The sequence below is a fragment of the Myotis lucifugus genome, unplaced genomic scaffold, assembly GCF_000147115.1.
Source record: "Myotis lucifugus unplaced genomic scaffold, Myoluc2.0 scaffold_229, whole genome shotgun sequence".
Classification (NCBI taxonomy): Eukaryota; Metazoa; Chordata; class Mammalia; order Chiroptera; family Vespertilionidae; genus Myotis; species Myotis lucifugus.
This window is the reverse complement of record NW_005871277.1, coordinates 1,119,256-1,131,233: the sequence shown is the minus strand read 5'-3', so window position 1 is coordinate 1,131,233 and position 11,978 is coordinate 1,119,256. Positions and strand designations below refer to the sequence as shown.

Genomic DNA, 11,978 nt, shown 5'->3' with positions numbered 1-11,978 from the left:
TTATCCATTCATTCAGACTTAGAGTTACCCGCCCTGTGCGGGGCTGTGTGCCCCAGGTACTCCAGGAGCCTCTGCAGCCATGAGATGGACCCCAGGGTGGCACGCAGCCTCCGTTGCAGGCAGATGTGCAGCTCTCGTCCCTTCCTCCGTTTCCTTGTCCAGGTGCTCATCGCCAACAACGGCATCGCTGCCGTGAAGTGCATGCGCTCCATCCGCAGGTGGGCCTACGAGATGTTCCGAAATGAGCGGGCCATCCGGTTTGTCGTCATGGTGACTCCAGAGGACCTCAAGGCCAACGCAGGTATTTGGGCCTTCAACTCCCTCCCCCTCCCACCCCGCCATGCCCTGTCCTTACCTGGCCTGCACCTACCCGGGCAAGTCAATTCTGGATCCCAAACAGACTTCCAGGCTACCTCTCTCATGAGCCTGCATTTACTGGATTTGTGTTTTCTTCATTTAATTAAAATATCTGCTGATAACAGGAGTGACCTCTGTGTCTTATAAAAGTGCAAATGGTTCACGTGCAAAGCGGATTCCCATCTGTGAGCGCTGTCCATGTAGCCACAGCTTGGTGTCTCTCCCTCCAGATGCTTTTTTCCTGCCGATGGATCACTGTATTTCAGTTATCTGTTCGTCCATTTGCCTATTCATTTACTGTCTCTGTGTCTATTAGCCTAGATCCGTGGTCGGCAAACTGCGGCTCTTTGGCCCCTTGAGTGTGGCTCTTCCACAAAATACCACGTGTGGGCGCCCACGTACAGTGCGATTGAAACTTTGTGGCCCATGCGCAGAAATCGGTATTTTGTGGAAGAGCCACACTCAAGGGGCCAAAGAGCCGCATGTGGCTTGCGAGCAGCAGTTTGCCGAGCCGCAGTTTGCCGACCACTGGCCTAGATCATTCTATAAGTATTGGACAATTTGCTTTTTTACCCAGAACAACGTATCCCTTTACAGACCCTTCTCCACACAGCAGGCAAACGGACCTTTTAAAAACACAGCTCAGGTCCTGTCGGCCCCTCCTGTGATGCTTCCGAGGCTGCAGTGCTGTCCTTAGCACCAGCAACCTCAGTCCTGTCCCCTGAACCCCACCTCCCCACCTCCCCACCTTGGGCACAGGCCCCAGGCTCTGCCCTACCCGCATGCAGCCTCCTTTTAACTCACAGGGAACGGCGGGGGCAGGTTTGATTGTTGGCTCCCTTTTACAGATGAGACAGTTGAGGCACGGGGACATAAGTCACTTGCCCAGGGTCATACAAACGGCGGGCGACTACTCATTTTCAAAGGGAGAGGCAAAATTCGGGCGAGATCTCCAAGAATAGCTATTTCGGATGCATTGATTCAGACTGAAGCCCAAACGGTGTTCGGATTAGGATACAAAAGCAAGGGGTAGTTATGAGAAAGGGAAGGGGAATAATTACATCAATAGAAGGAAGGCATTTCTGTTGGTGCAGATACTATAGTGATGTTAATTCTGAACGATGTTCTTAATCTTCAGTCCGGGAGCCATAATAACCGCTTTCTTGTTATCTTTGCAAACAGTTTCTTTTTTGCAACACAGTGTCCTCCTGGGCCCAGTCCAAAGGTTATTTTGCCCTTTTCAACATTCCAAAGATTTGAGGCAGAAGAGGTGGCAGGCAGTTCCTCTTGCTTGGCAGCTCCGGCTCCATGTTAAAGTGGCTCCGTTTATTATGATCATATTTTATTTATTTTTGTTAATCCTCACCTGAGAATGTTTTTTCCCCATTGCTTTTCAGAGAGAGTGGAAGGCAGGGGGGGGGGGGGGGAGAGAGAGAAGAACATCTATGTGAGAGAGACACATAGGACTAGTTGCCTCCCAAATGCACCCCGACAGTGGGCAGGGAGTGAACCTGCAACCCAGGTACGTGCCCTTGACCAGGAATCAACCCCTGACCAGGAATCAAACCCTTGACCAGGAATCGAACCCTTGACCCTTGGGTGCATGAGCCTACCCTCTAACCACTGAGCATACTGGCCAGGACCACTCATTATTATTTCTTTGACATGACAAGGCTGAAGCCCAGGACTGTCTGAGTCCACAGCGTTATCCCATGAGGCTTCCCATCATGCTCAGAGTGAAGTCCCAGACCCTGTTGGGCTCAACCCCTGCTGGGCTCCTGTTGCCATCGCGTGCCTCTCGCCCTCCTTCCCTGGGTCCCAGTCACTCTGGCCGCCTCAGTTCCTGGACTGGCCTTGCTGTTTCCTGTCGCAGAGCCCTGGGGTGTGCTGGACCCTTTTCTGAGTGTTTTTCCCTGAAGCCCTCTGCACAGCAGGCCTCCGCCCCTCCCTGGCCGACCTTCCTTCCGGTCTCCGCTCCTCCCTGCGCATCGCAGAGCCCAGGCACTGCCGCAGTGGGTGGTGATCCTGTTTGTTTGCTTGTCTGTCTTCTCCCGCAGGAGAGAGAAACTCGGTGAGGAGGGGGCTTGTCTGACTCCTCACTTTATGATCTCCGGGACCTCTGGCTTAAAGAGCATGAATATGTTAAAACCAAAACACTGATTCATTGTCACAGGGATGAAACTCGAGGACGTGAGGCTAACCGAAATAAACCAGTCCCAGAAAGACCAACACCGTCTGATTCCACTTAGATGAGGTCCATCCAGACAGAGGTCCAGATCTCAGAGACAGAAAGTGGGATGGTGGCTGCCAGGAGCAGGGGAGGAGAAGGGGGAGTTGTTTCATGGGCACAGAGTTTTAAGTCTGTGAACTGAAAAAGATCTGGAGCTCTGGTTCGCAACAATCAGAATAGACTTATCGCGACTGGACTGTACACTCCCAAAATGAGCAAGAAGGTCCATTTTATGTTTGTTTTTTTACCATGATTAGAAGCAAACATTATATCTTATATATTTTTTTAACCTTCACTGGAGGATATGCAAACATTGTATTCTTTCATGGCAAAACAATGCGAAGATAAGAGTTTAGGAGTTTGAAATAAAACCCTACCTCTAATCTCACTACTTGATAACTTCTTTCTTTTTGCTGCTCCCTCCAGGCCTAGTCCCCCCACACATATTGTGTGTGTGTATATATATATTATATATATATTATATACATATTTATATTTTATTTATTTCAGAGTGGAAAGGAGAGGGAGAGAGAGAGAAACACTGATGATGAGAGAGAATCATCGATCGGCTGCCTGCTGCACAGTCCCCACTGGGGGGCGAGCCTGCAGCCCAGGCATGTGCACTGACCGGGAATTGAACCTGGTTCATAGGTTGATGCTCCGAGCCACACCGGCCGGGCTAAACACACATATTTTTACATTGATAAAGTCACGTTCAGTTTTCTTCTGATTATCACACACGTCTGTCCAGTGTCACCCTAGACTCGTCCTGGCTATGCTTTCATTGGCCGTATGTGGGGGTGTCTTGCAGATTTCCCACGGCCGACTTCCGTCTCTCTGCTCTTCTTCCTTTTCTCTCCCTTTAACTCCAGAGTACATCAAGATGGCAGACCAGTACGTCCCCGTCCCGGGGGGGCCCAACAACAACAACTACGCCAACGTGGAGCTGATCGTGGACATCGCCAAGAGGATCCCCGTGCAGGTAGGTTGGACGGCGCCCCAGTCTGCCCCTGGGGGGATGCCCTGAGCCCTGGGCAGCTGGATTCCGCACTTGGGAGGGGCAGAGGAGCCGGGTCGTAGAGACTGAAATCCGGGGCTGATGTGACCCAGCAAAGAGCTCTTGGCGGAGGTGCCGGGGGAGGGGGGGGGGGAGTGGGAGAGGTGGGGAGTGGGGAGGCCTGGTTGTGAAGGAAGATCGCCATTCTTGCCTCTCTGTGTTTGCAGGCGGTGTGGGCTGGCTGGGGCCATGCTTCTGAAAACCCCAAACTTCCGGAGCTCCTGTACAAGGACGACATTGCTTTCTTAGGTAGAGTGTGTCTCCCTCCGACACGTGGGGATCGGGGCGTTGACGGGACTCATCTCCGGGTCCGATTCTCTTCACGTGCAGCCCTGTAAGGTGGGGGGGGTCAGTTCGGTATTTCCACCTCACATATTCATGGTTAGGAGCAAGTCAGTCCAGGAGTGGGAGGGCACCTGGGTAGGTTGGCGCCCAGGGAAATGGAGCCGTCGCCATGGTTTCCACAGTGGAACGATGCTGGGGCAGGCTGACCTCTGCTCGTGTTCCTGTTGGTACTGAGATACCAGCCGTATTCAGATTTATCACGAGGGTTTGGAGGTCACATTTTTTATAAGGCCATTTCGGGGGCTGTTCTCGGGCCTCTGGAATGCCTTAATCCCTTGGGACCAGAGCCCCTCATCTCTGCTTTTTATTAGGTAAAACGATGCTTATTATCTGTGGCTATATTTGTAAACTCCGTGTAATTATGCTGACATCCTCGCATGGGTTAGGGGAGTCGTTTTGCTTTCACTCACCTCTGGGGCCACCACACAGACTTATGTGTGGAGCAGCTCAGTGCACATCAGCACCTGCTATTCCAGAGCTCAGTCTGGTGACCCGTGCCCACCGATGTGTTTTCTGTCCTTGGTCTTTGATTGGCTGTCACACAGGATTCTCATCCTCCTTCAGTTTTAGCTTCCCTGGAGGTTGGTGGTCCAGCCCCCAAGCTGGCTATGCAGCTCACAGGCCGAATCCGGCTCTCTGCCTGCCTTTTGTAAATAGCTTTATTGAAACATGGCCCTGCTCATCCATTTATGGATTGCCGTGGCTGCTCTCACCCACACTGGCAAAGCTGCATATTTGTGGCGGAGACCAGCAGGCCCACAAAGCTGAGTATGTTCCCCATCTGGCTCATGATGGGAAAAGTCCGCTCACCCATGGTCTAGTTTTTGGGGTGCTAGCTGGCCCTCTTGGTCTTGCTTTTTTGCCTCCCTGCCCCAAAGTGAATTTTGTGTATGTCTGTAGCTTAGGTTACAACTCAGACCAGGCGCACGGTCCACGTGCGCTGGAAGTTGATGACGTAGCAGACTAGCAGGCTGCTTGCTCCCTGGACTTGACCTTAAACTCCTTGAGCGCTTGGACCTGAATATTGTTCTTTCACTGTACACAGCACTCAGCTGTGAGGGACTTGTGGCTGACTCGATTCTGCCTCCTCCCTTCTCCCCCATCCCTCAGGCCCTCCCAGTGAGGCCATGTGGGCCCTGGGAGATAAGATCGCCTCCACCATCGTGGCCCAGACGCTGCAGATTCCAACGCTGCCCTGGAGCGGAAGCGGTAAGGGACCCCAAGCTTCACACTGGGGGACTCTTCGGCCCAGTGCGGCTAATGTGAGCAGAGCGGGGTGATGGAGCGTGCTTTTTAACTCTCTCATTTAAATGTTTAAAGTTATTGAGCACGTGGCACAGTTGCGCTGTAGACAACTTAGAAAATAAATATGAGACATACAAAAAAGAAATGGAAATCGTTTATAATCCTGTGACTCAGTGGGGAACATTGGCTGCATTTTAGGTATCTGTCTACCTTCCCAGCCTTCTTGCTAAGCACGTCCTTTAAAAAACCCAGAGATGTTATGTTTGCTAGTTTGGGACTTATTTTTTTCTCACTAATCTTTCTATGTTGCCGGAAGCCGGTCCATCCTTGCTGCTTGACACAGTCGCTGCAGGAAAGAAACATCTGCACAGCATATGTTTCAAGAGACCTGGCATATATAGCATATTGTTCTTAATATGTTTGCTCTCCTTAGTGCCATGTGTTTTAACCAAGGTCACCTCTCTGAGAAAGGTTGTTTCCCCAGGTGGGGATTTTTCCCTGATATACTTTGCAACATTTAAAATGCCTGCCTAGGATTATATCATACGGATGCACCATGACTTACTTAACAGTCCTCTCTAGTTATACTTTTAGGTTGTTTTCAGCTTATTTTGTTCTAACTTAAAACTACTAACAGCAATGGAGGCTTGATCATCTCATGTTTAAATCTCTCTGTACATTTTAATCATTTCCTTAGGATAAATTTCTTATAGGGGGGTTTCTAAGATATCTTATTATATAAAAATAAATGGGAAAAAAGTCTCAGGAGTCTCCTATTCAATTTCATTTTTTCTTCTAAAGATTGAATTTTAAATTTGGGATGGGAAGTGTTTTTTTCTTACTGTTTATTTATTTTTTTAAATCTTCACAGGGTATTGGAAAATAATGATTCACATATTCATGACTCCATAGGGTAGAACTGGGATTTTTTTTTTTAAGATTCAGGTTAATACAGCGTTCTTGGTAAAATCAGTCTGAATTTCTGGTTCTTGTTTTTTAATCCTCACCTGAGGATATTTTTCAGTTGATTTTTAGAGAGAGTGGAAGGGAGGGGGAGAGACAGAGAGAGAAACATCGATGTAAGAGAGACACATAGAATGGTTGCCTCCCACACGTGCCCCTACCAGGGCCAGAGATCCAACTTGCAACCCTGGTATTATGGCCTTGACCAAAACCGAACATGGGACCCTTCAGTCCGCAGGCCGATGCTCTGTCCACTGAGCCAAACCGGCCAGGGCTCAGTCTGAATTTCTGAAGCTTGATTTCCCACTCAGGGTTGAGTTGGTCCTTAAGAAAACGAAAAGCCATTCATTAATTAAGCTGAAGGACTGTGTCCGTATTCCGCTGGCCCGGAGGCCAGGTCTAGAGCATCTCTGGCGAGTCAGGGCCTCGCGGTGTCTGTGTTGTGTGTGGCCCCTGCTGTCCGTGGATGATTCAGCTTCCTTTGCGACTCTCCAGGCCTGACGGTGGCGTGGGCAGAGGAAGGCCTGCAGGAGGGGAAGACAATCAGCGTCCCGGAAGACGTGTACAACCGCGGCTGCGTGAAGGACATAGACGAGGGCTTGGAGGTAAGCGCAGGGCCGGGGGGACCGGGTGCCAGGACACCTGCCTGTCCTGCTGGCGGTGGCCACGTCTAACTTCTAAAGGGGTCTGTTTGTCCTCTGCCTCCCAGGCAGCAGAAAGAATTGGTTTCCCGTTGATGATCAAAGCTTCCGAAGGCGGCGGCGGGAAAGGCATCCGGAAGGCGGAGAGTGCCGAGGACTTCCCCATCCTGTTCCGACAGGTGAGCCGCGCTTGCGTTGTTTCTCGTCTTTGGGAATTGTCTCTCTCCATGTGTTGGCCAGCAGATCCTTTCTTTTTCTTTTTAAACAGTTTAAGTCTATTTTTATTGATTTCAGAGAGGAAAGGAGAGGGAGAGAGAGAAACATCAGTGATGAAAGAGAATCATGGATCGGCTGCCTCCTACAGGCCCCACACTGGGGATCGAGCCCGTAACACGGGCATGTGCCCTGACCGGGAATCGAACCGAGACCTCCTGGTTCATAGGCTGATGCGCAACCCCTGAGCCACGCCGGCCGGGCCAGATTCTTCCTTTTAGCATTATTGTGTCACAACTGTGAGGGCATTGGCAGCAGGGGAATATGGCTGTGCTGTGTCATCTTTCGAAGCAGATGTGTGCACTTCACTCAGAGGTGCATGTTGTGTGTGCATCACTGTACCACTTCCTTGGATGTTGAAGTCCATGAATCGGTGTGTCTGTAAATGGCTTCAGGGATACAGGGTCAGAATATCTGTTTCTGACTATATTTGTCTATCAAGAGAGGGAATGTTGTGTAAATTGTAGCAGTCTTGGTATTTTTTTAAAAATATATTTTATTGATTTTTTTACAGAGAGGAAGGGAGAGGGATAGAGAGTTAGAAACATCGATGAGAGAGAAACATCGATCAGCTGCCTCCTGCACACCCCCCACTGGGGATGTGCCCGCAACCAAGGTACATGCCCTTGACCAGAATCGAACTTGGGACCCTTGAGTCCGCAGGCTGACGCTCTATCCACTGAGCCAAACCGGTCAGGGCCAGTCTTGGTATTTTTAATGTTTCTAGATGGTCCCTTTTTATTGTAGGAACTATACGGTTGAACCTGAACAACATGGGTTTCAACTGGGTGGGTTGAATTACACATGGGTTTTTTTCAGTAACTACATTAAAAAAATTTTTGGAGATTTTCAACAACTTGAAAGATCTCATAGACGAACTGCATAACCTAGAAATATTAAAAAAGGAAGTAAAAGTATGTCACGAATGCATATAATAAAATATATAGATACTAGTCTATTTTATCATGTACTACCATGATATATACACATACATGTTTAATTGACTACTTATGTTAGCAGTAAAGTCAATAGTATTCTATTAGTAGTTAAATTTGGGGGCAATCAAAAGTTTTAAGCAGATTTTCGACTGCATGGGGGTTGATGCTCATCACCCCTGATTTGTTCAAGGGTCAGCTGTGATTGTATATTTACTTAATTATAGCTGATTTTCCACTATTAAAACATTGTGCCTATTTTTGACAATGTTTAAAAAATTATGCTGGCAATCTTTTTTTAAACAAATTCTGACCTGAGGATATGTTTCTTATTGATTTTAGAGAGAGAAAAAGGGGGATAGAGAGAGGGAGAAACATTGATGTGAGAGAGAAACATCCAATTGGTTGCCTCCCAAACGCGCCCTGAGCTGGAATTGAACCCATAACCTTTTGGTGTACCGGACGATGCTTCAATCAATGGAGCCACTCGGCCAGGGCCAGTAACTTTAAAAAAATTATTTATATCAATTAATTTATATTTATTTAGAGAGAGGGAGGGAGAGAGAGAGAAACATCAATGTGAGAATGAAACATTGATGCACACACACTCCTCCCCCAGACCATATGCCCCCTCTGGGAATCGAACCAGCAACCCTTCCATGCATGGTATGATGCCCAACCAACTGAGCCACCCTGGCCAGAATCGAACTTGGGACCCTTGAGTCTGCAGTTTAAAGTTTAATATTTTAAAATAATTAAAATATTTTCAGTTATAGTTGATGTACAATATTATGTTAGTTTCAGGTTACAACATAGTCATTAGACATTTATATGATTTATGAAGTGATCACCCTGGTAAGTGTAGTGCCCAGTGGACACCATGGCAGCACTAATCTCAACCACGTTAACTCTCGACAGTACCTTAAACTCTTAACCAGTTTCTACCCAACTCTTAACGGCACATTATCTTTAGGGGATGGGGTTGTGGGGAAGTTTCACTGTCTACGTTATGTATTTTCACACCATTGGATTTAAAGCACCAAGAATGTCATGTCTTGAGCACGTTACACGAGACTAGGGGACCGTGGACGGCATTGCCACGGTCTCTTGCTCTCTGCGGAGAACTTCCTGTCCCAGCGGCTCTGCCTTCCCTGCAGGTGCAGAGCGAGATCCCGGGCTCCCCCGTCTTCCTCATGAAGCTGGCCCAGCACGCCCGGCACCTGGAGGTGCAGATCCTCGCCGACCAGTATGGCAACGCCGTGTCCCTGTTCGGGCGAGACTGCTCCATCCAGCGGCGCCATCAGAAGATCATCGAGGAGGCGCCTGCCACCATCGCCACCCCAGTCGTGTTCGAGTTCATGGAGCAGGTGGGTCTGCGGAGTTGGGCGTGGGGGCAGCGCAGGGGGGGCCATCCCAGCTCAGAGCCAACAAGAGCTCCCCGTCGTCCGAGGTGCTAACGTGGGCTGGTGCCCAGGAAGAAACTGGGGGCCCCCGTGGATGTGATTTCAGCCTGGCAGGAGTCGATCGGAGTACCAGCCGTGTGGTCACACAGGAATTGACATATAGCAGGCCCTCAGTCTGCACTGGGTGGGGAACTGAGAAGCCAGTCTCTGTTGCTTTGCAGTGTGCCGTCCGCCTGGCCAAGACCGTGGGCTACGTGAGCGCGGGGACGGTCGAATACCTGTACAGTCAGGACGGCAGCTTCCACTTCCTGGAGCTGAACCCCCGGCTGCAGGTGGAACATCCCTGCACAGAAATGATCGCTGACGTCAACCTGCCGGCCGCCCAGCTGCAGGTGAGGAAACGGGCTCCGCCCAGGACAGGGTCCCCGTTCCACTCAGATCAGACCTGCCGGCCCCTCTGGACTGACTGTCCCTGGGGAGCGACTGTGTTGATGTGGGAGTAGCACTGAGAGCCACCAACGTAGAGAAGATTACGGGTTGTTGGTCGCTTCTGTCTGCCATATGGTGCTTTGATAAGGCAAAAGTCATGGACCTTCTCCTGGAAAAATACATCCAGGGCCTTCGTGGACCCATGATGCCCATTTGAAGATCCAGAGAAGTGTTTCTTAACCTTTTTTTGCATTATTGTCCCCCCTAAGGAGCCTTTTTAGACATGATCCCCCCTAACTTCCTCCCCGTGAAATCTTAATGTCATAGAACTACAGGTGCATCTGTGCTTTATACATACAAAGAGGAAGACTTTTTCCACCTCCGAGAGCAGATATTTGTCCCCGTGGGGACAGTATCACCCCCACTGAGAACTTGTGACCAGAGGCAGGAAGGCCCGCATTCATTGAACGCAGTTTTTTAAAATTAATGTCTCCTTCCTTCGCTTCTCCCGCCACCGTCTGGCATGTTGTGTGCATATCAGGTGCTCAGTACATCTGACATCGGTCGCTGCGCCTCTTCCTCCGTGGCCCCCAGCTCCCTGCGTGGTGTTGGGGGCGGGGGTCTCGTGGGCCTGACAGCCGTGATGGCTTTCCTGTTTTCAGATCGCCATGGGTGTGCCGCTGCACCGGCTGAAAGACATCCGCCTCCTGTACGGAGAGTCCCCGTGGGGGGTGACGCCCATCGCCTTCGAAACCCCTCCCAACCCGCCCCTCGCCCGCGGTCACGTCATTGCAGCCAGAATCACCAGCGAAAACCCTGATGAGGCAAGTTGTGGGGGCCCCACGCCTCTGCCATCTCCACTCTCCCAGGGTGGGGGGGACCCCCAACATCAGCCTCAGACGAGACCCCCAGGCTTCTCGGTTCAAAGATGAGGAAACTGAGGTGCAGGAGGGGACAGTCACGGTTCAGTGACGCAGAGTGTGTGCCAGACAGATCCCCTTCATGGGTCTCACGGCTCACGTTCCGCCGCTGGGTGTTGCTACCCCAAATTATAGATCAAGAGGTCGGGGTAACCTGCCCGGGCACCTGGAACTCTGTCTCGCCTCCGGGCACTTCTGCCAAAACAAGTGTCTCCATCACTCACTTCAAGAGTCTTAATCCCAGCTGAAACCGGTTTGGCTGAGGGGCCAGGCCATCCCCCAAAGGAATTCGCGTGCCAGCATCAGCAAGGCTAACGCTGGATTTCCTTATCTGCATCCCCAGTGGGAGATGTGCAGGAGGCAGCTGATCGATGTTTCTCTCTCATCGATGTTTCTAACTCTCTATCTCTCTCCCTTCCTCTCTGTAAAAAATCAATAAAATATTAAAAAAAAAAAAGAGTCTTACTCCCAGAGAGAGGGTCCAGATCCACCCCCCCCCCAAATTACACTCAGAGGGGCCAGGCCATCCCCCAAGGGAATTCGCGTGCCAGCATCAGCAAGGCTAACGCTGGATTTCCTTATCTGCTGGAATTGTCGTGACCCGGAATTGGAAACCCAGTCCTCTTTCACTTAAGCCTTTACTGTCAACAGTGCCGAGAGTATAAAATCAGAATGTACCTTCGCTCAGCTCCATCCACGGTCACTGTTTTCCCACTTTATGTCTGGTAATGGTTGTTTTTAATATATTTTAAAATATTTTTATTGATTTCAGAGAGGTAGGGAGGAGGAGAGAGAGATGGAAACATCAGTGATGACAGAGAATCATTGATTGGCTGCCTCCTGCACGCCCCACACTAGGGATGGATCCCGCAACTCCGGCATGTGCCCTGATTGGGAATCGAACCGTGACCTCCTGGTTCATAGGTCGACACTCAGTCACTGAGCCACACCGGCTGGGCTGTTGTTATTTTTTAAACTGTTTATGTAAAGTAAACATTACATGCATCGACGTGCTCACATAGTACACCCCCAGGTCGATAGGCAGACCCACAGCCCTGAGGAGAGGTATCCGCGTGTCCTGGATTGTGCTAAGTTTTGGGTTGTGGCAGGGCTTCTTAGGTTTTCCTAGGATTTAATTCTGATGAAAATAGGTCTGGAGTAGTGATTTCTTCCGTGTTGC

The 11,978-nt window shown here is 50.0% G+C and overlaps 1 protein-coding gene across 4 annotated transcripts in view; it reads left to right on the top strand.

Annotated features, from left to right (window-relative positions):
• The first annotated feature begins 67 nt into the window (after window positions 1-67).
• Window positions 68-11,978, top strand: part of ACACB (acetyl-CoA carboxylase beta) — a 49,645-nt gene continuing 37,734 nt past the window's right edge. For all 4 annotated transcript variants that reach the window (XM_023762047.1, XM_023762046.1, XM_023762048.1 and 1 more), the window contains exons 1-9: window positions 68-301; window positions 3,460-3,569; window positions 3,812-3,893; window positions 5,100-5,198; window positions 6,693-6,802; window positions 6,907-7,017; window positions 9,204-9,413; window positions 9,671-9,841; window positions 10,541-10,702. In XM_023762047.1, the coding sequence (XP_023617815.1) occupies window positions 85-301; window positions 3,460-3,569; window positions 3,812-3,893; window positions 5,100-5,198; window positions 6,693-6,802; window positions 6,907-7,017; window positions 9,204-9,413; window positions 9,671-9,841; window positions 10,541-10,702 (1,272 nt within the window). In that variant the 5' untranslated portion in view covers window positions 68-84. The remainder of the gene's footprint in view (window positions 302-3,459; window positions 3,570-3,811; window positions 3,894-5,099; window positions 5,199-6,692; window positions 6,803-6,906; window positions 7,018-9,203; window positions 9,414-9,670; window positions 9,842-10,540; window positions 10,703-11,978) is intronic.